At 41.9% G+C, this 24,488-nt stretch overlaps 1 protein-coding gene across 2 annotated transcripts in view; it reads left to right on the top strand.

Annotated features, from left to right (window-relative positions):
* Nucleotides 1-24,179, top strand: part of braf (B-Raf proto-oncogene, serine/threonine kinase) — a 30,377-nt gene extending 6,198 nt beyond the window's left edge. The window contains exons 2-20 of one of the 2 annotated variants that reach the window (XM_049566563.1): nucleotides 5,906-6,007; nucleotides 6,121-6,408; nucleotides 6,679-6,782; nucleotides 7,948-8,050; nucleotides 8,162-8,310; nucleotides 10,089-10,208; nucleotides 10,381-10,540; nucleotides 11,452-11,491; nucleotides 13,726-13,845; nucleotides 14,713-14,849; nucleotides 14,939-15,056; nucleotides 16,578-16,662; nucleotides 16,806-16,982; nucleotides 17,060-17,106; nucleotides 17,302-17,420; nucleotides 17,567-17,698; nucleotides 19,684-19,818; nucleotides 21,094-21,247; nucleotides 23,898-24,179. In XM_049566563.1, coding sequence (XP_049422520.1) covers nucleotides 5,906-6,007; nucleotides 6,121-6,408; nucleotides 6,679-6,782; nucleotides 7,948-8,050; nucleotides 8,162-8,310; nucleotides 10,089-10,208; nucleotides 10,381-10,540; nucleotides 11,452-11,491; nucleotides 13,726-13,845; nucleotides 14,713-14,849; nucleotides 14,939-15,056; nucleotides 16,578-16,662; nucleotides 16,806-16,982; nucleotides 17,060-17,106; nucleotides 17,302-17,420; nucleotides 17,567-17,698; nucleotides 19,684-19,818; nucleotides 21,094-21,247; nucleotides 23,898-23,920 — 2,313 coding nt within the window. In that variant the 3' untranslated portion in view covers nucleotides 23,921-24,179. The remainder of the gene's footprint in view (nucleotides 1-5,905; nucleotides 6,008-6,120; nucleotides 6,409-6,678; nucleotides 6,783-7,947; nucleotides 8,051-8,161; nucleotides 8,311-10,088; nucleotides 10,209-10,380; nucleotides 10,541-11,451; nucleotides 11,492-13,725; nucleotides 13,846-14,712; nucleotides 14,850-14,938; nucleotides 15,057-16,577; nucleotides 16,663-16,805; nucleotides 16,983-17,059; nucleotides 17,107-17,301; nucleotides 17,421-17,566; nucleotides 17,699-19,683; nucleotides 19,819-21,093; nucleotides 21,248-23,897) is intronic. The other variant, XM_049566564.1, reaches the window with a different exon arrangement.
* The last annotated feature ends 309 nt before the right edge of the window (nucleotides 24,180-24,488 follow it).

The following is a 24,488-nucleotide window of genomic DNA, read 5'->3' as shown; positions in this document are numbered from 1 at the left end:
TTGGGGACTAGGTTAATTGGTAACTCTAAATTGTCCGTAGGTGTGAATGTGAGCGTGAATGGTTGTTTGTCTCTATGTGTCAGCCCTGCGATAGTCTGGCGACCTGTCCAGGGTGTACCCTGCCTCTCGCCCGCTGTCAGCTGGGATAGGCTCCAGCCCCCCCGCGACCCTCAAGAGGATGAATGAATGAATGAATGAATGACTGGAATTAAATGCGTAATTCAGGTACAGTATTCATTTATTCATCCAGTGAATCAAATAACTGCCTGGTCACTAATCAGAAGATCGGAGTATCCTTGGGCAAGATAACAAACCCCAAGTTGCTCCCAATGGCTGTTGCCCTGTTGTGTTAGTGTGCTTGAATGGTGATGAAGTAGCAGGTGGCACCTTGTATGGTAGCCTGTGTGTGAATGTGTGTGAATGGGTGAATGTGACTGTAGTGTAAATGCGCTTTGAGTGGTCAGATGGCTGGCGCTATACAAGTGCAAGTCCATTTACTATTTTACCATTTACATTACATAAAGGTGTCCATGGCTCTAACTTCACTTTTTTTCTACCACTATCTAGGGATGTCAGTTTCAGTTTATTTTGCTTTTGACAGTCTGACATCCATTAAATTAAACAAATTAAATAAACAAATTTTGCGATATACAAGAGGCCTTTCTTTTTAGTCCAGCGCTCCAGTGACTCTAGCACTGCATTTCAAAGCACTGTCCATTCACAGGTGGTGAAATTTTCATGTTTTTTGATGTAAATGTTTTCACTTATTTTCTGTTGAGGCAGCATGGTGGTGCAGTGGTTAACATTGTCGGCTCACAGCAAGAGGGTTCCTGGTTCATATCCGGGGTGGGGGAGTCCTTCTTTACAGAGTTTGCCTGTTCTTCCAGTGTCAGCTGGGTGCTCCAGCTTCCTCCCACAGTACAAAGACATGCAGGGTAATTGGCGACCTGTCCAGGGTGTATCCTGCTGTTTGTCCAATGTCAGCTGGGATAGGCTCCAGCCCCCCTGCAATCCCCGACATGATAAGAGGTGACGGAAAATGAATGAATGAATAAATAGCTGCATAAACATGCAGAACCAGCCTTCACAACCTCCAGTCTCTACTGGTATCTTGGCTCTGATAGTTAGTGGTAGGTGTGTAGATAACTACTTTATTCTTGATACAGTATTGCGCATGTGTGGCTTCCGTAGAAGACAAAATAACATCTCCAGCCGTCCGTGACCAAATATCGTTTACCTTCAGTTACCGACAATTAATTGCACAGTCTTATATCATATGCCCATTTAACACAATCTGTTACAGAAGAAGCTGCCACTCCTTTCTTTTTTGCTTTTGGCCAAAAAAGAAAAACAACACATAAGTTAAGTTGAAGTTAATGGCTTTCTGACAGGAAGTATTTTATGGAAGAAATGTTTTCATTTTAACGTAAACCACCATCTTTTGCCTAAAATTTGAAGGCAAACTTCTCCCAACAGCCATGAAGCATGGAATAACAGCAACATTGTTTACAAAAGTATAAAATTCAGGGGTGTCGGTAGCGTAGCGGATAGTGCCGGCACCCCATGTACAGAGGCATTGCCTCGCTGCAGCGGCTGCAGGTTCCAATCCGGCTGGCGGCCCTTTGCTGCATGTCAGTCCCCGCTCTCTCTGTCTCCTCATTTCACTCTCTGTCTTGTCATTAAAGGCAAAAAGCCCACAAAAATAATCTTTAAAAAAATATGTATAAAATTCAGCTCAATAGTAACAATTTTTTTTTGCTAGTAATGTTTCCTTTGCATTAATTAGCCTGGTGGCTAACTAAGTTTTTAAGTCTACACTAGCTTAATTATATGTATTATTCATACTTATTCTCACTCACCATTGGTTTAAGTCACTGCATCTCCCAACAAAACAACATGGTTGAATCTTAGCCCACGTGCATGTTTTTGTCAGCCAAACATTGTTGAAACAGTGCAGCTAATGTTACTGTAGTGAGAAGTTAGCAGAGCAAGACACCTGGCCAGGCAGGCATGTCCTGTTTTATCTCTGCTTTATAGTTGGGCATTTCAACATGGGGGTCTATGGAGATTGACTTGATCTTGCAGCCAGCCTCAAGTGGCCATTTCAGCCCCGGGCATTGCTGCTTGTACAGTAATCTCCTAAAAAAAAAAAAAAAAAATTCAAACATCCACAGTATATTTGTCAGGTAATATCAGACATTGAGATGTCCCACAGCAGGGATTTTGGTAGTATTCCTGGTCTTCAAGTTGAATTTTATTTTGTTTTTATTTTTCTTCTAGGGTGTTTTTTTTGTCATGTCACTCCTCCATCTCGGTGACGGTGTCTTAACAGCAAATGAAAGAACAGCAAACGTAAATAAAAACAAAGTGCAATGATTTGTGAATCCTTGTGGAACTTTATTCAGTTGAATACAGTAAAAAGACAAGATATTCAATGTTCAGACTGATAAACTTTATAGTTTTTTTTCTTTGTAAATATACACTCTTTCAGAATGTGATGCATGCAACATGTTCCAAAAAAGTTGGGACAGGAGCATGTTTAGTACTGTGTGACATCACCTTTTATTTTAACAACAGTCGGTAACCGTTTGGGAACTGAGGACACAATTGTTGGAAGTTTTGAAAAAAAATTCCTTCCCATTCTTGCTTGATATATGACTTCAGTTGCTCAATAGTCCAGGGTCTTTGTTGTTGTATTTTGCGCTCAATAATGCGCCACAAATTTTCAGTGGGAGACAGGACTTGACTGCAGGCAGGTCAGTCTGGTACCTTGACTCTCTTTCACTACGAAGCCACGCTGTTTTCACACATACAGAATGCGTCTGATTGTCTTGTTGAAATAAGCAGGGACATCCCTGAAAAAGATGTAATCTGACAGTATATGTTGCTACAAAACATCTATGTACCTTTCAGCTTTCATGGTGCCTTCACAGATGTGCAAGTTACCCATGATGCCATGGGCTCTAACACACCTCCATACCCTCACAGATGCTGACTTTGAACTTTGGGCTAGTAACAGTCTGGATGATCTTTTCGTCTTTAGCCCAGATTACATGATGTCCATGAATTCCAAAAATAATTTTAAATGTGGACTAGTCAGACCACAGCACACTTATCCACTTTGTGTAAGTCCGTCCCAGATGAGCTCAGGGTCAGAGAAGTCAGATGCTGTAGATATATATATGGCTTTCACTTTGCATGGCAGAGTCGTAATGTGCATTTGTAGATGCATGAACTGTGTTTACACACAACGGTTTAAAAATATTGACTTATGTTACTACTCCAACTCATTTTACCCCAAAAAAACTTACAAAGGGCCCCCAAGCACTGACAAAAATAATGCAGTTCAATGGTATACTACTTAGGCCTACTTAGTGTGTATTTTTATTTAAAGCTTGGTAACTTTTGCTAGAAACAAAGCAAAACAAAATCATGTTTGCTGAAGCTGTCACTATATTCTCACAACACAAAATAGATAATCTGTGGAAATATTCCTCATATTCCTCTGCCTGCACTATTGCCTTGTAGCATTCCTAATGACCTTAATGTCAATCACTGCTTGTGAACTGCAGTCAAACCATGCATTGCTGATTAAATATGAATCAAGATTTTGTTACTGCATTTCCTTTTTCTCACCTCAGATGTTTTCAGAAACATATTTTAGTGTACTGTTTAGCTGTAAAATAAGAAAGTTGGTCTGCGTGGTGGGCGGTGCTTGGTTCCTTGGTTGACTTTATCCAACATAGCAGCCAGGTCACAAACTGGTATTAAAAAAAATCATTATCCCCAGAGACCACCATTACAAAAGAGATGTCCTTAAAACTGTTGACAGGAATTGCAAACAAGGTCAATTATGACTCTTTATAGTCTGAATTTTTTGAGCCATGTTGGTTTAATATTTGTAAAACTTTGTTCAAACGAAGAGAAAAGATTTAAAATTCTGTTGTATAATCACAATGTAAAGTCTGTGTGCCGAGGGGGATCTCGTGGGTGGGGCCAGCAAGAGAAAGACTGCTGCGCATATTCAACGGGCTGCAATCCACGGAAGTAAACCCAGAAGCTAGGAAAAATTTGGTGTATGCACCAGGCAAGTTACTCCATTAGAATGAATAGGCGCCATCTTGAAATCGGGTCTCTAGTTAGTATTAGAATATGTGATTAACCAGGCTCTCAGGACCGGTGACACATGTCACTCTATTGGTCGGTTTTGCTACTCCTCAGTTTACTGCGCTGGTTGGAGCTAGGTAGTGTTTAATTCGACCATCACTGCTCCAAACCAACATCATTGCTGTGGAAACATTGCGCTCACCCTCTGGTCTCTCCCCAGTTCACCCTGGCAAGTAAGATGCTTCATTCAGAGCTGTAAATCCCCATTAGCATTGTCTATGTTATCACTGTTAGTTCCGTTACCACTGTTACAAGTTTCAGCACGGTTAGTGGTGCTAAAATAGTAAACAGTGCTAAAAAGGTTACTTTTACACTGGGCTTACTCGCCGGGGCAACCTAGGGAGAGACTGGAGGGTGGGCACAATGGTTCTGCAGCAAAGCATTCTGCCACCAAAACAGCATTAACAGGTGTAATTGCTGAATGAGCAGCGCCACTGGCTGGCTAATGTTAGCTCCCTTTAGTGCGCACTGCAGAAGGGGCAAAGACACCAGTGGAGACCAGGCCCCCTGGAAGTGAGCCAGGCTTTGAAGCCAATTTTCGTATCGGCCAAAGTGATGCTCTGCGACCCAAAAATACTTAATCCCACTGACTTATATCAGGAAAGAGACATCTGTAAACCAGCAGATAAATTTGCTTGAGCATCACAACCCCAACAAAATGAGTCATTTCACTCTCAGATTTGAACTATTTAGATTTATAACATTTCGAAAGTCTAGAAGAGCTGCAAGATTAAATCATTTTATCCCCATTCAAGTTAGCGGGGTGCCAAACTGGAAGTTAGCTGTTCAACTGGCAGAGCTAAGATGCTCAGCTGTTCGGCTGCCGCAAGTGACAAGTGCACCTGCTATATGGGCATCGCTATGTGGAAGCAGGGGTAATTTCTGGGTAATTTCATACATAGCAGTTGAACCATTTTGGCGTCATGTGTCACTGAGCAACTTTCATAGGAATAAACGGGATCCCACCTCTAACACTGTATCCAGGTGTCTTTATCCATCAATGGTATTAATAATATAATGCAGTAACAATAAAATTTACAGGGCAGATGGCAGTGGATCACAAAAGATGGAGGCTTCATATTAGGGATGGAAATCAACTGAGGATACACAATACAATATTATCATGATACTTAAGTCACAATACAATATTATTGTGATTTTAAACATATTGTGATAAAATACATTAGGCTATATTACCTTTTTCCAACTGTAAATTATGTCCCAAAGGAAAATTTGGTCAACACCTGTTTTATTTAATGAGATATATAATAAATTTCAGTCTGTTCATCTCACGTCAGACATTTTTTGCAACAGCAAAACATATCTAGAGGACCGAAAAACAATTAATTTTATTATTCTAGTAGGCTACCTAACATTTAATTTGTATTTGTCATATTAATAATTTATATAATGAAAAAGTCAATGCTTCGCACAATGAGACTATACAATAGTGCCACACAAAAATATCGAGATATTATTTTCACTATGAACAAATATTTTTATCAAACAGTTTGGTTCAAACCCACAGCCAGCATGGTCTATAAAACAACACTATGCTCACACAGCCAACAGTGGTAAACTCGCAGTTACAGCTCAGCTCCCTCTCCTGTGATCTCCTGTGACACCTCACACACGCCTTAGTCAGGCAAATAGAATTTATAAGCCTTGAGACTGTGGTTGTTGTTGATGTACTTAAGGATATCACTCTGTTAACATTGTTTGCTGTGTTTCCCCACAGATCTGGAATATCAAACAGATGATTAAGTTGACACAAGAACACTTAGAGGCCCTTCTGGACAAGTTTGGAGGAGAACACAATCCTCCTTCCATATATCTAGAGGTAAGATAGACTTGGCTTTAATGAATACAGTTGCAGAAACATAAATCTTGTGAGTGTCACTTTGGGTATGGGAGCTGTTGGGTCAATGCTCTCTGGCGTGTTGTCTCTGTCAGGCCTATGAGGAGTACACCAGTAAACTGGACGCCCTGCAGCAGAGGGAGCAGCAGCTGCTGGAGGCCATGGGCAACGGTACAGACTTCTCCTGCTCTCCTTCTCCTGTGCCAGCCCTTCTGGAGGTCAAGATGGGAGGTTGTGGGGTTGGGGGTGGGGCCCAGGCCTTTCCATCTGCCCCCAACACCTTGGCTGTCCTGCAGACCCCTACTGACGCCAGCCGAGCCAACCCTCGCTCCCCCCAGAAGCCCATCGTCAGGGTCTTCCTGCCCAACAAACAGAGAACAGTGGTATGTCCTATGTCCTCTCTGAGGATGTAATAAGAAAATTAAATAAGCGAATGTAGGTAGATTCACTATGGTCAGCTTCACAGGGGCAAGCTGCCACCAGCACACCTGTTCAATAAGACCAGTGGCTACAAGGAACATACTCACTCCAACTGTGCAGTAGAACATTTCATTATCCAAACTTAGTGTGGTTGCTTCAGCTCATTTTCTTTTTATGTTGACCTACTCTGCTTCATCATGTCAGTTGAGTGAGTCCTGTTGTGTTGTGTTCAGGTCCCGGCCCGCTGTGGGATGACTGTGAGAGACTCGCTGAAGAAAGCTCTGATGATGCGAGGCCTCATTCCAGAGTGCTGTGCAGTGTACAGGATACAAGATGGGTAAGTCTGTCACTAACATAGTGTACTGCAGTCATCCATACACTAGGGATGGGAATCGGCAGAGGACTCACGATACAGTATTATTGCAACATTGCGATAGGCAAAGTATTGCAATAAAATATATTGCGGTTTATTGCCTTTTTTTCCCCCACTGCAGTTTATTTCCCCAAAGGCTGATTAATCAATACCGTCATAAAACCTGTCAGAAAAACTGCGTACACCTGACAAACTGAACTGCTGGCAAATTGAATGCCCTCTGCAAGGCCAAATTAAGTGTATGAGTGAAACACTGGCTCCTCTGTAGAGCTTGGGTATGGCTGTGTTGGTGTAAAAATGTCGGGACTGAGTCCAATACCTGGGCTCCATTGTTTTTAGCTTGTAACAGAGGTCTTCATTTTTAACAACCCAGACATAGATCTTTGCACATGAAGTAGGTGATGGACTGTGTTACTTTCTTCACTCTCTCAGAGTTGGACGGTAGCCTTGTCAAGCTAAGTGTGTCCAGTGTTGTTGATTCTTTGGCGGAGCGGGTTTACGTTTGATTTACATGCCAACGGCGCATTTCTGATTTCTTTCTCTGATGCCTCCGTCTTTGTTTTGAAGAACTTCTGCCAAATGCCGCAGACTGAGACCCCTGCTGTCCTCACCAGGAAAAAAAAAACAACAGCACATTCTAGTGGACCGAAAAAGCGATTGATTTTATTATTCTAGTTCCAAAAGTTGTACTAAAATATTTGCAAAAATGAATAATGTGTATAATGAATCTGTGGATATTCTCATTTATCCAGGTCAATTCCATTCTGGCAACAATTAAATCGTAGGCTACTGGACTTTGATTTTGTCTAGAAGACGTTTCAAAATGTCTTCTAGACAAAATCAAAGTCCAGTAGCCTACGATTTAATTGTTGCCAGAATGTGTATAATGAAAGGTCGATACTTGGTTATCCATGTACTGATGCAGTATTGCCACACAAAATATCGCAATACTTAAACTGTATCAATTTTATTTTTCCCCCATCCCTACTGGTTAGGTGGAGGTGGTGGTTAAATAAATGGGCTGGGATTGGATTGTGCTGTTACGTTTGCATAGCTTTCGACATGATTGTTAAAACTCCAGCAGTGTGAGGTGCAGCCCTCTACTCTAACTCTCCGCTTTTTGTTTCAGAGAGAAGAAACCGATTGGGTGGGACACAGACATCTCTTGGCTGACAGGAGAGGAGTTACATGTAGAAGTGTTGGAGAATGTTCCGCTCACCACACACAACTTTGTAAGTACTATAGACAAAATCACATACCATAACTCCAATGACAGTAAACATGATGTACTGATTGTACCTCTCAGCCTCACATGGTCTTGATTGTGTGTTTGTGTTTGACAGGTGAGGAAGACCTTCTTCACTCTGGCCTTCTGTGACTTCTGCAGAAAGCTGCTGTTCCAGGGTTTCCGCTGCCAGACCTGTGGCTACAAGTTCCACCAGCGCTGCAGCACCGAGGTTCCTCTCATGTGTGTCAACTACGACCAACTAGAGTAAGTCACACACAGGGGATGTGGGTTTTTATAGCAGTGCTTAAAATGAGGTGACTACAATAGGTTGATATATTAAACCATGTGAGCTTGATCCAAAAGCTACTCTGCAGGAGCACCTCTGTGTGTTCCAGTGGATGCATCTATTTGTTGGTGAGACTGAAGTGTATTCACTCTGCATCTGTTACTGGATGATGATGCCTCAAAGTTTTTTGGCAGACAAAACAAGACACATCACCTGTCTGTCTGTCTGTCTGTTCCATGTAGGACTTTCAGTAGTAGAAGCCTTGTGGGAATGTCTCATCCACTGTGTTCTCAAACAGGGCTTTAAATATGTATCTCCACACTGAATTCTTGTTAACTCATTTATCCACAACAGCTCTTTATTTTTAAAGGGAAGCTCCACCAATTTTACACATCAAAGTGTGTTTTGTACATAGGTTCGTCCCATGCTTGTGAACACAATATCTCAAGAGAAGTTCTTAAAATTTGGAACAAATGTCCACTTGGACTCAAGAATTAAATGATTGGTTTTTGATGGTAATAGGTCAAAGGTCAATGTCACTGTGACATTTTGTGTCTCATTGTTGTGAATGTGATATCTCAAGAACACTGTGAAGGAATTTCTTCAACTTTGGCACAGATGTCCACTTGGACTCGTGGATGAACTGAACAGATTTTGGTGGTCAAAGGTCACAGTCGCCATTACCTTGCATCCATCACATTCTCGTGAATGCGATATTTCAAGAACAGCTTGAGGGAAGTTCTTCAAACTCAGCATAAATGTTCACTTGGACTTAATGATGAATTAATTAGATTTTGGTGGCTATAGGGCAAAGGTCAAGGTTGTCATGACATTGCATCCATCACATTCTTCAGAATGCAATATCTCAAGAGCACTTAGAGAGAATTTCCTCAAACTTGGCACAAATGTTCACTTGTACTGAAGAGGAGACGTTTAGTCAGATACCCAATTGGTGACACTTATCTTTGGTTCCTATCTTGAAACTGTGCCGATTGTAGATCTTTAGTGCTGTTGGGGGGACAACGGCAGTGAAGCATCCCTGTTTTCACAGACATGGACGTTTGACAGGTGTGCAAAGGCATACAACTGCGGGGCGGTAATTTTAGTTTTTTTTGTTGTATTTTATTATAATTAAATTATAATAATTAATAATTCTAATGTGCTTCTCTTGGCTCTGATGCCACTGTCTCTATCAGTAGGGGGCAAAGTACAATTAAAAAAAAAAAAAAACATACCATCACAGGTATGTTGGACTAGGAGAAAAGCGGGCTAGGAGAGGTTTGGTAAGCTAACTAAGTTTTTCTTAGTTAGCTTACCAAACCTCTGTAGCCCGCTTTTCTCCTCTGCTTGAGGCTCCAGGCTACATTAGCCATTTCTAGCATAACACACCTGTGTATCTGACTGAACTGTTGAGTTGCGTCGTGGGTCATGTAGGCAGCAGGTTTTGAGAACGAGGAGTAACGTGTTGAATCAAAGAGATAATATTTCTGGTTCTGCAGCATTTATTTTTTAACCTGACTATATTGTGAGTCCGACAACGTTATGTCTTGTTGCAAATCAGTTAAATGCTCTTTAAAGCCACACTCCAGACTCTGCTGTACTGCTGTTTGTCTCATGGCTTTATTTGTTTGTTTGTTTTTGTCCATATAGTTTCTCGTGATTCACTTCTTGGCTTGTTAGGCTCCAGCCATGATTCAGGCTGTGTGGAGAATGACTTAATATTAAATGTGTCATCTTGATGATGTGTGTTCTGCAGCTTGTTGCTAGTGTCCAAGTTCTTCGAGCATCACCCGTTTACCCAGGAGGAGGTCTCCTCAGAGGGAACCACCCCCGTGTCTGAGGCCTGTCCATCACTCCCCCCATCTGACTCCACCGGGTGAGTCCTCCATCTTTACACTCCTCAGTGGCAACAAGAGTAGGAGTCATTCTCCTCTTATTGTGTTTCTCCAGTGTTTTTCAACGTTTTATCACAAATGAGCAGAAATGTCTCCTGCAAGAAGTAAAAAAGTCTCTTTATAATACTTTTTACTTACAAAATTCATGTCCAGGTCTATATGCCACACCACTGTGTCCCCGTCCAAGTCCATACCCATCCCGCCCAGTTTCCGGCCCAATGAGGAGGACCACCGCAACCAGTTTGGCCAGCGGGACCGTTCGTCCTCCGCTCCCAACGTCCATATCAATACCATCGAGCCTGTCAACATCGATGTGAGTCTTCCCCACTTTACTTGACAGACTCTGATTGATGTGTGCTTCTTAAGTATTAACTATGAAAAAAGTCAGAATTATGTCAGTGGAATCAGACTGAGCTGTTAAATACGAATATTTGACTATTTGTTCTTTCCTTTCATATAGAGTTTGAGAGTTTTTACAGGGTTTTGTGGGACACTCAGGGTGACAGCGACATTCATGTAATATAGTAAAGACACCAAGTGAGCCCTCAGAGCTAATGCAGGCTGAGTATGCTAATAATGAATGGGAATTAGGACAAAAACAAAAATATGGCCAGGCCCTGCTCCACCCATTCTCTCTAAGTGCAACCTGTAAAAACCAGCATGTGGTCTACACTAAGGCTGAATCCCAATACACACCTGACCCCTAACACCTAACCCTCACCACTCTGTTTAGCACATTCAGGTCTAGGGGTAGGATGTCTAGATTCTTGTTGGGATAGAGGGTGAAGTGTATATGCTACATGGTCCAACAAACAGAGGTTTTTTAGAGGCATATTATAAGACATCATCAGCAAAATGGCTGAACAAGCAACGAAAGAAATACAAATGTATTGTTCGTTAAGAACTCTTTTCCAAGGGGCAATGGGGCACTCTAAGACGAGTGGTAGAAACGGGACTGAGCTGAACATTTTTCTCACCCAAAAAGTTGCTACTTTTGAATAACGTTACTGCGACAAAAAAATGTATTTGTTTGATACTGAGAATAATATGAACATAATTATTAGTATTGGTTCTGAAAACATGGATGCACCTCCAGCTACTACACTTTCTGTGACAGTAGTTCCTAATAATGTGGCTACAGTAAATTGTACAGTACAGTGCAGAACAGTAAATTATACGTGTGAAAAGTCTATATGACTCATTTCCCTTCTCTCTTCTTTTCAGGACCTGATTCGAGATCAGGGCTTGCCAAGGTCAGATGGAGGTAAGCATCAAAGTAGCAGACTTGTGGCTCAATCTGTGGCTTTTTTCCCACCATCCCGCGTCTGCGTGCTCTTGGTCTTTTGTGTGTGTGTGAAGTTCAGACCCAAGAAGTTGAGTCGGTTTTGTTTAGTCCTGCACCCTACCAGTCACTGAGAGCAGTTAGCTGAGGACACACATGTTTATTCACATCTGTGAGTCAGGGTTAACCTCCACTTCATCAGACCTCGTTTTCTTTTTCAGTCTGACTTCTGTCAGGCCCAGCTCCTCCTCATCACAAAAGAGGAGAGAAAATAAAATCGTCAGTAAATCAGGGGCCTGTTGGAGTTTTCATGATGTAAAGCTAAACACATGCTTTTGATAAGAGAAATAATTGTTGTCAGAAATAGAGTTTTAGTTGGTACTTAAAAGACTTAGAGGGAGGTCCTGCTGCAAAATCCTCAAAATGTGTTATTTGATCATTTAAAAGAGCATAGAATTGTTTCCATCTGAATCCACATAAAAACACAAAATAGTAGACAGCCATGGCATACAGATTTTTTTTATTCAAGTAGCATTCCTCATCTCACAATGTTAAGGAATTGTTTCAAGGTTTTTTTTACCTGTGAAAACATGTCCTAGCTTTTACCAGTAGTCTGGTAACAAGTTCATAAGATATCCTACTAAGAAACAGACAGGTCTGAATACTTTCTTTAATGAAGGTTCTTGATTTTCACTGGAATATGTACAGTGTGTTTGACAATGCCACTGCACTGTTGGAGTCAAATTCCTAAACTGGGACCCAATTGTCCACAATCAATAGTTCTGTCATAAATCCAACAATTTTAAAAATATCAGATTCTCACTTCATTCATAGTAACCACTTTTTAGTTTTAAACCAGTGATTTTACCATGTAAATATCAGCTGTGTGCTTGAGATCAGACTAGAGATGTAACCACTTAAAAGATAGATGAGTAGGCCACTTGCTATATTTCAGTATTTTTATGTCTCTGTGCCAGCGATAGCTGTGGCTGGGGGCACTATGTTTTTAGGTTTCAAACATCCAGTCTTCCAGCTCCTTGAGGGAATTTCACCTTGAGGGACACCTTAGGGGAATTTCCTCAAATTTGGCACAAATGGCCACTTGGACTCAGCAATGAGCTGATTACATTTTGGTGGTTAAAGGTCAAGGTCACTGTGACCTTGCGCCTGTCTCAATCTTGCGAACGTAATATCTCAAGAACATGTTGAGGGATTTTTTTTTCTTTTTCCAAATTTGGCACAAACGTCTACTTTGACTCAAGGATAAACTGATTTAAATGTGGTAGTCAAAGGTTACTGTGAACCCCCAAAATGTATGTTTGCCAGAACTCAAGAATTCATACACTAATTATGATATAATTTCACACAAATCATTAGGGTGTTAATTGGTTAGCTTTAGAGACGCTAGTCTATGTGTTTGATCTTCATACAGAGGTGGGCTAGCTGTTTCCTCCTGCTTCCATTCTTTATGCTAAGCTAAGCTAACATCCTGACTCCAGCTCATTTCTTAAATGGGCTCTGAGCAAAATTCAGAGCATGAGTTGTCTGCATACAGTTCTCAACATGGAGGAGGCGGAGCTGGCAGCTAGCAGCTAACGGTGCGAACTCCATAAATAGCACTACAGAACTACAACAGCACTAATAGAGCTAACGGTGGGTGGTAAGCTTCCACGATGACGCCATTCTAATATCAGCAATAATCACCGTATGAGAGCAGTGCAAAGTTGCGGCCATGAGCTACAGAGGAGCTAGTGGGATACGCACATGAACTAGTATGCATGTGTGGACCACAAAGAAACCACAGAGAAGCTCAGATTATAACACCACAGAGCGAGCGTGACTTCATTCTCTGCACATGACTCCATTACTCCACTATAACTTTACATAGCAAATAGTGGTTTGCTGCTGTATTAGCGCTCTGAGTGTCACATACAGAATCTTAAACAGACAGATAGAGACAGTCAAACTGATATACATCTTCTCATCTCACTTCAGGAAAGATAGCACATAAGAGAATTTCCCATAATGTTTACAACAAGATTTACAACCTGTATCTTAGAGTAAAAAGTAGCAGCGTGAAACCTGCTTATACCCCGAGGCACACATGTAATATGGTAGGAGGACTCTCCATCCAGAAGCTCAGTTGTAGGTAGTTAGAGGTGAGAGGGGCAGGGTGAGTAGCAGTGATGGTCTGTCTGTTTCTCTTTGCCCTGCAGCCCCCCCGACCCACCCCGCCCGCTGCTTGAGGAAGCACCGAACACGGACCTCAAGCCCCCTCCTATACTCCTACCCCAATGACATAGTGTTTGATTTTGAGCCCGAGCCTGTTTTCCGAGGTAGTTAGGCCTCTGTGTGTTCCTGTGTCCTCCACCCTCTTCACCCCACCACTCCCCACACACCAACCCCAGCCCTGTGTCCCATCCACTGTGTGTCCCCCACTCTCTCTCTCTTTCCTTTTATGTCCTCACATGCTCTCTCTCCACACAAACCTGACAGCTCACAGGTTACACAGAAAGCTCACCACTAGTCTGATCAGACACTCTTTCTATGGATGGTGGTTTGATTGCTGAAATGCTCCTTTGATCAAGTAACTGTAGTGAATAATGAATCAATAATTGTTACAAGTTAAATGACATCACTTCTGACTCCAGGGCTTTCGTCACATCACATCAAATGAAAACACACACATTTGTTTAGATGGCTGTTTGATGTAAAAGAGAACATGATCAACATGACTTCCAGTATTTAAAGGGTAAGTTCACACAAAAGAATCGCATATTTCTTGTTTTCTGTCAGCTTGGGCTTGCAATATTTCTAAACAAAAATGTGATTCAGTAAATATATGTAGTCATTGTATAACCATCTATAAACTGACACAGTTTAAAATCAGGCTCCTTTCTGATAAAAAAACAAACAAACATCAAATCCTTTGTGATGCTGACAGAGGTAGTTAATAACAGTGATGGACTTTATGTGAAGTTTAAAATGATTAAAACTGCCATCCAACCGAGCACCCCGTCACCTCTTCTCTGCATGTGACCAAACAAACACACACACACACAACTGATACAGACGCCTCAATCCCTGTCCTCGCCCAAACCTCCTCTTTCTTTACTCTTTGTCTCACCCTTTTTTTTTTAGCTTCCCACCTCACCTCTCTTCTTTTATTGTTTCCCTTCTTTTCATCCCTGACCCCCCTCCAGGCTCCACCACAGGGCTGTCGGCCACACCTCCCGCCTCTTTACCTGGCTCTCTGACCAATGTCAAGGTTCCACAGAAGTCGCCGTGCCCGCAGAGGGAGCGCAAGTCGTCGTCCTCGTCTGAGGACCGCAATAAGATGGTGAGACATTGACACAGATGTTGGTATTTTTCTGGAGTTGGATGTCCATGTTCGATGTGCTTGTGCTGACTGAGTGTCCTGTGGAACAGAAAACCCTGGGGAGAAGGGACTCCAGTGACGACTGGGAAATCCCTGAGGGTCAGATCACTCTGGGTCAGAGGATAGGCTCTGGATCCTTTGGAACTGTCTTCAAGGGAAAGTGGCATGGTAAGACCAATGCTACAGTATACTGTGTTATCAGACTGCTAGCTTCAAGCCAGGAATTGTCTGGGTATCAATACACTATTCATACAAAGAACTCAAGCAGTTCAGTGAACCATACCGACACACTGGGTGACATGTTCCTTTGATACCATAAATCCACACTTTATTTTGACTCAGCTCCAAATACTAATGATGCACAGTATACTGAAATTTAGGTGCCTTTTCAATACTTTTTGTTTGTTGTTGTAACACACTCAGAATAGATGACTTAACACCGAAACTGAAATGGTTGCACCCAGAAAGCACTAAACAGGGCATTTTCTGTCATCTTAAGGCACATTTGACCTGTTTAGATGTTATATTTTTACCTGTTAAGATGAACAAATTTGACTTATGATTACAAACATAAAATTAGACATATAGAGCCATCCCAGCAAGTAATAGTCGTGATTTAAACGTATTGACTATATTTAGCTCCGATTTAGTCTAGCTACATGTAACCCAAATCTGGCTGATTTAATTTTGAAATTGATTAAATGTAATTTTCACCATTGCAGATGGCCTGTGGTATGATATTCAATCACGTATGGAGAGTCAACAGTAATTAAAATATGTTTATCTTATATATTATATATTATTATTAGCATAGTTTATTCTTATATATATATATATATATATATATATATATATATATATATATATATATATATTTGGTCTCTACATAGCTGTATAATTGATGACATCTACACTTTGGCTATGGTTAGACATCTACCAAATTTTCACTGACAGCCCAAATTCAGCCAACTTGCTGGGATGTAGCTTTCAATAGTTGTGTTACATGTAATGCCCGTCACGCCTCTTTTGATTCTGCGAAGCTGAGATGCAGTGTATAATGACAATGCCGTTGTCATTTGGTTCTGTGTTGTGATGGAAAATTCTGGTATTTGGTATTGCTATGATGTATGATGTGTGTTGCTCATTTTACCCCTACTGTGACAGTAGTGAGAGACACCAAGGTCACGAGCCAGGGAGGCTCAGACACCAAGATTATGAGCCAGGGAGGACAACAAGTGTCCTTATCAAGAGATGTTGTGTTTTAGGAATGCCAAGGCGCCACATATTTTGACTGTTGATGTGCATGTGTTATGGGAACTATAAAGATAGCAGGGCGAGAGGACTTGCTAGACACTCGCTCACTGACTGACTGTTCATGCGGTTGTATGTTTGAGTGTCTCCATTCATGAATGCTTATTAAACTCAAGAAAGACAGCCGACGTGTGAAGACTTTTTCTTTAAACTGTTCATTAAATAGTAGTTTTGCCACCACAGTGTAAAAATCCAAAGGAAGTATAAAGAAGGGACTTTGTAGCTGCCCTACAGCACCATCTCTGTGTAAAAAGGGTTTGTAACAAAGCCCTTTGGAGCCCACTGTGGGGGAAATTATGCAGCTGTGTTTGTACAACATTTTCTTATAACCAACTTTTGCATATTTTTTTGACTGACATGTCCTCCGTCTCCTTTCAGGGGACGTGGCGGTGAAGATGTTGAATGTCACTGCTCCCACACCACAGCAGCTTCAGGCCTTCAAGAATGAAGTGGGAGTCCTCAGGTAACTTCTGCCATCTATCCTTGTATTAGGGGACTTTTTGCACTTTATAATGCATGACAAATTAACATCATATCACTGAAGTATTACCTTTTAACAATACCAAACAACCTTGTCATCAACCTGCTGTGTGTGTTTACACTCAGGAAAACGCGTCATGTGAACATCCTGCTGTTCATGGGCTACACCACCAAGCCTCAGCTGGCCATCGTGACCCAGTGGTGTGAAGGCTCCAGTCTGTACCACCACCTGCACATCATCGAGACCAAGTTTGAGATGATCAAGCTGATTGACATCGCCCGGCAGACCGCTCAGGGCATGGAGTGAGTTCTTCAGCAAATGCAACAGCATTCGCACAATGCGTGCAGTTGGTCTAAAAACTTTCTCTTTTCCTCCTCAGTTACCTGCACGCCAAATCAATCATCCACAGAGATCTGAAGAGCAACAGTATCCTTTTGAATCATGTCACTCAATCAGTTCATCTTGAGGTCTTTCTGTCCTTCACGTGAAACTTACATCTGTTGATGATGTTTGGATTTAACTTGCTAACAGACAAGGAAGGATGACAATATAAGCACAATTTCTTTCATGTTAAAGAGCTATGAAGTAGAAGAAGTGTTTCCTTGACCTTGTGTCCTCCAGATATTTTCCTCCACGAGGATCTGACAGTGAAAATTGGGGACTTTGGTCTGGCTACAGTCAAGTCCCGCTGGAGTGGCTCCCACCAGTTTGAACAGCTGTCTGGCTCTATACTGTGGATGGTCAGTGTTTCTGTCCTACATCAGTTCACATAGTTTCCATTTTACTAGCTTTACATTCCCTCTCTTGGTTCATTATTATGAAATGATTTAAAAGTAGGTGTGAGCTGGATGTCATGTGATAGTCAGTGTAACCTGTGCTCTGTCAGGCTCCAGAGGTGATCCGGCTGCAGGACAAGAATCCCTACAGCTTTCAGTCGGACGTCTATGCGTTTGGCATCGTGCTGTATGAGCTCATGTCAGGAGCACTGCCCTACTCCAACATTAACAACAGAGACCAGGTGAGAGGACTCAGTGAATCACACTGACACAGATGCTTCGTAATACTCTGCTACACGTATTCAATATATTGCATGAAAGTTAATTATAACAATTTTGTTGCCTAAAAAAGTTGTTTATTATTTGGTTGTACTGAAAGACCCTCTAAGGAGTTGGAATTTCTGTTTTTCCAGTAAGTACTTTCCAGTAATGCTTTAGCATTAGCATTAGCACAGTCAACCATAGTTGTAAATGCAATGTGCTAACTGAGCTAAAAGCTAGCTTTAGAATGAGCTTCACCCTCTCATAACTTCTGGCTCCAAAAATCCTAGATGGCAATGGCCAAAATGGTGAACTCCAGGCTTTAAAACAGTCCACATATGAAATGGTGACATCACGGTGGCTTCATTCATTATTTTACCAGGGTTCCTACGCAAGTATGGAAAGTATGGAAATAAATTTGATCAATTTCCAGGTATTAAAAAGTATGGAAAATGAAAAATGAAGTATGGAAAAATATTTATGTTCCAGACTATTACCACTGTTTCTAAAATAGAAATTTAGGTATTTCCAAAAATAATTTAATCAGGTCTATACCTCCTTTGTGTAACAGCAAACTAAATAGTATTATGTTTAGCTGATTGACAAGTGGTATGTCATTTCTGATGACCCTCCTCCAGCCCCCAGGTATCAAGTTTCACACCCCAATGCGACGCACCCAGTTTGTTACCTGACATACTTACTGTTATGGACAGTGTGTACAATGACCATCACACAAGACTGCTAGATGCAAGCTTTGTCAAGCACACTGCTGTGTGTTGACATCACCAACATGGGGGAGAAGGCGATTCTGAGCCACATGAAAGGAACAAACACAGACGTCTCGTTAATGCATCGGTTGCACCCAGAGTCCCAACCTTTTTGCCTCAGCCCAGACATTGAACTTACCTGAGTTTTTATTTGCATGCCATTATGGTACTTGGCTACAATTGCCTATTAAGAATAATTAAATATGATGTGAAATATGATACACTGATATATTTACTCAGATGTCGCATATTCTCTGAGGGGGAAAAAAAAAACAAACAAAACGCAGAGAAGTCTGGAAATTAGGGTATGGAAAAGTATGGAATTTTGAAATTCCAAATGTGTAGGAACCCTGTTTTACACAATCTATGTTTCTATCATACTCAATATTACCTAACCCAATATAAAAGCATAAACAATAGACCCATTTTACTGTTAGTAAACAACATTGTTTCCCCTACCATTATATTAGGGGGGTGGCCCACCTCCCCAGTGGCCCCCCAACCCCCCTTGAAGGTCAAGTTAAATGACTTCTGTTGTGATCTGGTGCTATATAGAAAATAAAATTAAGGTTACCTTTCCTATAGAACAGGTCTATACCTTGTCCTTTTATTAAACAAACTAAATAGTATTATGTTATTTGTCTCATTTACACCACGGCATGTCATTTCTGTCTCGGCTCTCACAGCGGAGTTCCACCCCAATGCGCACGACCCAGTTTGTTACCTGACATACTTACTGTTATGGACAGTGTGTAAATGACCATCAAAAGACTGCTGTTATACACAGTCAAGCACACTGCTGTGTGTTGCATTCAGGTGTTGTTACGTATAAAACAAATTCCAGCTCTAGAATAGGCCATAGCACAACACAACAGCATGTGAAGTGGGCCAAACCCGAACCGAACCCGGCAAGCAAGATTTTTGATTTAACCTTGTACTTCTGTACAAACGGTATCCCTTTAAATGCACTTAATTTACTTTAGATTAATCTAATTAGTTTTAATTCAGTTTATTTAATCAATTTATAATAGCTTTTTATAATAATAAAATTAGCACAGCAAACAGTGTAAAAGTATAACAGTAACACTGTTCAGTCACATTCCCTAACATTAGCACTTAAGCTTATTGGAAGCTACAGCTCTACAGAGTGATTATCCATGCAAACAAATACTAACGGCTCCTATCTTCTGTTCCCACAGATCATATTTATGGTAGGTCGAGGTTACCTGTCTCCTGACCTCAGCAAGGTGCGCAGCAACTGTCCAAAGGCCATGAAGAGACTGATGGCCGACTGCCTGAAGAAGAAGAGAGAGGAGCGGCCTCTCTTCCCTCAGGTGAGACTAAAGCCTCCTTTAGGCTGTGAGATTTTAGCAATCTTGTAAGTTTAGTGCAGCTACACTGTGCGGCATGGATCTAATAAACTTGGGTTTGACATCACGTTTGATGTATGCAGACTGTACGATGACAGCTTCCCATACTGAGTGCACAAGGGTGCCGCATGGGTTATTACTTCTCCAACTATGAAGCACAACATAGAGGGTCACATTATTAAATAACCTTAAGTTTTATGGCCACTATATACTGTAGCTGCTAGGTTCCTTACCTGGCAGCTGCAAGCACCCAGATTTTCCTTCTGTGTTTCGTCCTTCTTTACGTGATCATGGTAAGAGCTAGAGGACACATCATACAGGCAAGGGTTCTGCTGACACAACTCCACAAGGTTTTCCTCTTTGCTGGAATCCCACTCTGTTCTTTTAGTTTCTTTTAGTGTGTTTTGCCTCCATGGCGAGCTGCTATCGGTCTGTTTGTTTGGGTTTAGTGCCAGTGCATCATTTCATGCAATATTAAAAAAAGTTGCGATATGCTGAGTATTGGGATAAATTATATTGCAATATATTGTGATTTATTAACTTTTGTCAACTGTATACTGTGTCCCAAAAGGAAAAGTTCTCAACATCTGTTTTTATCCAATAAGATAAGAAGTTCTAAATCTGTCCATCTCACTTCGATGATTTTTATTGCAGCAAAATTTATCTAGTGAACTGAAAAAGTAATTGATTTTATGATTCTAGTCGGCCACCAAAAGTTTAATTCGTACTTGTAATATTACTAATTTATATAATAAAATATTGATATTGATACAATATTGCCACACAAAAGTATTGTAATACTATGTTGTATCTATTATTTCCCCCACTCCTGTTGAATAGTACTTGAATAATTTTGCCAAATTTATGACAGGGGACAAATAACACAATTTGTTTTTCGATAGTGTTTCTCAAAGTGCATTGAGTTTCCCACTTTTTTTTTTTTTTTTGGACCTGGCCTGTCACATGCCTGAAAAAGTTGGATTTCTTTTCTTTTAATAAGTTTTCCTCTGTCCCAAAACCTGACAGATTTAAATCAAGGAGGAACTGATTAGCTTTGCCACCAGATGGCCTCAGAGGTTCATAGGATGAGAGAAAGCAGCTGAACTGAAGCAATGACTCAGTTCTGTACATTCTCCAAATGCAGCACACGCCATCGTTAATGGTTTTGATTAGTTGTCAATGGTGATCAAACTGATTGTGACTGATGACCCTGCGGCTGTGCTGTGTGTATTCTGTCAGATCTTGGCGTCCATCGAGCTGCTTGCTCGCTCATTACCCAAAATCCACCGCAGCGCCTCAGAGCCTTCGCTAAACCGAGCTGGCTTTCAGACGGAGGACTTCAGCTTGTACGCCTGCGCCTCACCCAAAACCCCCATCCAGGCCGGGGGCTATGGTGAGCTCATGCGCACATACACATGAGAGCTTATACACGTGTACACAGGAGAGGTCCCAACAGCTGCTGCTGAGACTGATGTTTATGACATAACAGTGGTTGTCAGCACCTTTCTGCATCACTACATTACTGAGGGAGGAAGGATTGTCAACATGGTCTCAGTTCTCAAATGTGTTTGTACACTGAAAGGGTAAAACTGATGATACATGGTTCAAGTAAAAACACACACACACACACACACACACACACACACACACACACACACACACACATGCTGGTGCTTGATTTTGCCACTGACAGGCTCAGATTATTTTTTCATGTATCTGACAAAATTATAGAAAGGATCCCCACAGAGACAGACATTCTTGTTTTGTTTAACTAGACCCAGTCCCACCAGACTCCATTTAAATAAATAGTTATTGAAAAAAATAAAGTAAGAATGTAAGCAATTGGATTAGGTGTAAAGATCCCTAAGCAAAATCGGATGCCCAGATACTAACCACAAATAGTAAAGCTGCATCCTAGAAGGAACCCCAGTTGTGCTGTGCTGTCCTACTGATGTCATATTTGGTAATCCTCTCAGAAAGATGCTTTAGATCCTGAAATCCTGTTTTTGACCAAATACCGTCACCTCTGAATAATAACACACAGGAAGCAAAAAAAGACTCACCATGTTTTCCACGAGAACAACTCCACATAAGATCTGTATTGCTGTTAGGGATGTCAACGCTTAGTCATTTATCAGCACATGCAGATAACATTTTTGTCTGGTTACACTTGTCAGTCTATAAGTTAATTTTACTCTTAAGTTCAGTAGTACTAGTACTATGCTCTAAGTTACCACAGCAAAGCTAATAAGGTATTCATGCTATGCTGGTTAGCTAGCCACCATTGCTCTCTATTGTGCATCGCCCAGGCCTGGTGGGAGCTAGCTAGCTCATTCAGTGATTGATGTTATTAATGGTAACGCCATCCTGACCCATGGTGGCATAACGGCGTTGCTGCAGAAACAGATACTAGGATGACCATATTTTGATTTCCAAAAAAGAGGACACTCGGCCTGGCCATGAGATAGCCTACTTAAATGATACTCGCAGTTTACTCCTTATAATTTTAATATATTTAAAGTTTATATGTATGGATAGAAAATTCAGTTATATTACAAAATAATATCTCTCAAAGACAGAAATTCAGATAGGCCCCTATAGATAGGGGACACATACACACACTAGAGTGTGGCTACCCGATCCGAGTCTGACGGGTCCCGAAGGTAGGCCTACCCGGCGGGTCGGCCGGGTTTGGTCAAAAATGTGGCTATAAATTGTATTTGGGCTCGGGTCGGATTTGGTCAGCTTTCAGTGAAAATGTAGTGTAAAAATAAATACAATCCTATTGTCTGTCCTGTTTATTGCTTGGGGACTGTTATTTACGTGACAACACCTGAACAGAACACACACACATTGGCTGTTTGTTTCTACCTTTCCCCTCACTGGAAGCCTCGGACTTTCCACCGCCCGCCTCCGCCTTGATTAAACGCTGAAAATAAAATAAAAGAGGGAGACAAGTTTTCCTATTTTATCTTATTTTGTTATATTTCTCCCTCTCCCCTCGCTGGAAGCCTCGGACCTCCCGCCTCCCGCTCCCGTCTCAAACATGGAGGTCTCCCTCTGCGCGGAGCACCCACGGCGCAGCCCAGCCTGTTAAATACCCTGTAACCGTAACAACTGTGTGGCACAAACTCAGTGCTTTAGTAATTAAATAATGTCGGGCTTGGTTCAGTTTCGGACATAACAAAACAGAATGACTGTCAGGTTCGGACAGAAATATGCGGCCCGTGCCGCAAAACCAGACATTATCATCAATTTATAAACACCCCCCGGACGCTCCGGACAGGACGTGAAAAGTGGACATGTCCTGGCAAAAGAGGATGTTTGGTCAGCCTAACATATACCCACCCTCTACTCTCTCACCCCAGGTAGCCCTGGTGAGAGAGCAGCTTGATTTTGAGCCACAAACCCCCTTTAGCATTGTTATTAGCTCTGTTAGCAGCATTAGCATGGCTAGTGTTGTTAACATAGTTGGTTCCGGAGAGTGGAGGGTGGCCACCATGGGGTGCCAGCCATGCTGTCCCACCACCATAGATCATGGTGGCATTGCTAGGAGTAACGTTAATCGTTGAATGAGCGGCACCGCTAGCTATCTCCCACCCAGCCGGGGCACAATGCAGAGCTGCTAGCTAGCCAGTAGAGACCAGAGAGTGGGCTCTTTGTTCCCGTATTTTATCGTGGCTAGATGGCGGTCTGTAACCAACCCCTTTAGCATTGTTATTACCTCTGTTAGCAGCGTTAGCATGACTTGCGCTGCTAACATAGTCAGTTCTGGAGAGTGGAGGGTGGCCACCATTAGGTACCAGCCAAGGCGTCCTGCCACTACAGGTCATGGTGGTCTTATTAGCAATAACACTAACTGCCGCAGGAGTGGCACTGCTATCACACACACAAACACACACACACACACACACACACACACACCCCGATGACATCATGATCATGAAAAGATACCCACAGTTTGGCCTGAGTTGACATTACTGTGGCGGCTGCAGTAGTGCCTACACATTAATCTTCTCTGTATCTTTCTTTTTACTTTTCAGGGGAATTTTCGGCATTTAAGTAAGTGCTGCAGATCCCACCAGTCCATCCCTCGTCACTTCTCAAAAGTCTCGTGTCCATGCGGTGGATTCATTCATTACTGAAAAAACTGAAAAAATTGTCTCAAAGAATGTGCTTTTTTCTTCCTCTGTCCACCTGAAGAAGGCGGCCTCATTGGAGTCCTTCCAACAAAATGCTGTCCAGCAGGCAAACAACCACAGCGACAGACAAAACTGAATTAGGAAAAATGAAAATTAAAAAAAAAAAAAAAAAAAAGAAAGAAACTTGAATCTCACAAAAAGAAAGAAAAAAAAGACAAAGATATCCATACCAAAACGGTTTTGAGGAGGAGACGGCATACTGCCTGCTGGAGGGAGAAGATGAAGGCAAAAGGGAGGAGAGATGGAGGTGAAACATCAAGAGAAGTCTGGGCTTAAGGCGCCACTAGTCCCATCATTTCCTGCGCGAGTGAAGATGGAGGCCGCTGAACTGCTCTTTGAGCGCCGGCAGAAACGGGGCCTGTGGAAGGAGAAGAGGCCTCCCGTCCGTCGGGTGAGATAGAAGGCCGGGCGTCAGCCAGCCGACCCTGAGAT

The sequence above is a fragment of the Epinephelus fuscoguttatus genome, linkage group LG22 (genome assembly GCF_011397635.1).
Source record: "Epinephelus fuscoguttatus linkage group LG22, E.fuscoguttatus.final_Chr_v1".
Lineage (NCBI taxonomy): Eukaryota > Metazoa > Chordata > Actinopteri > Perciformes > Serranidae > Epinephelus > Epinephelus fuscoguttatus.
Note: the sequence above shows the minus strand (reverse complement) of the source record. Positions and strands in the feature narration are given on the sequence as shown.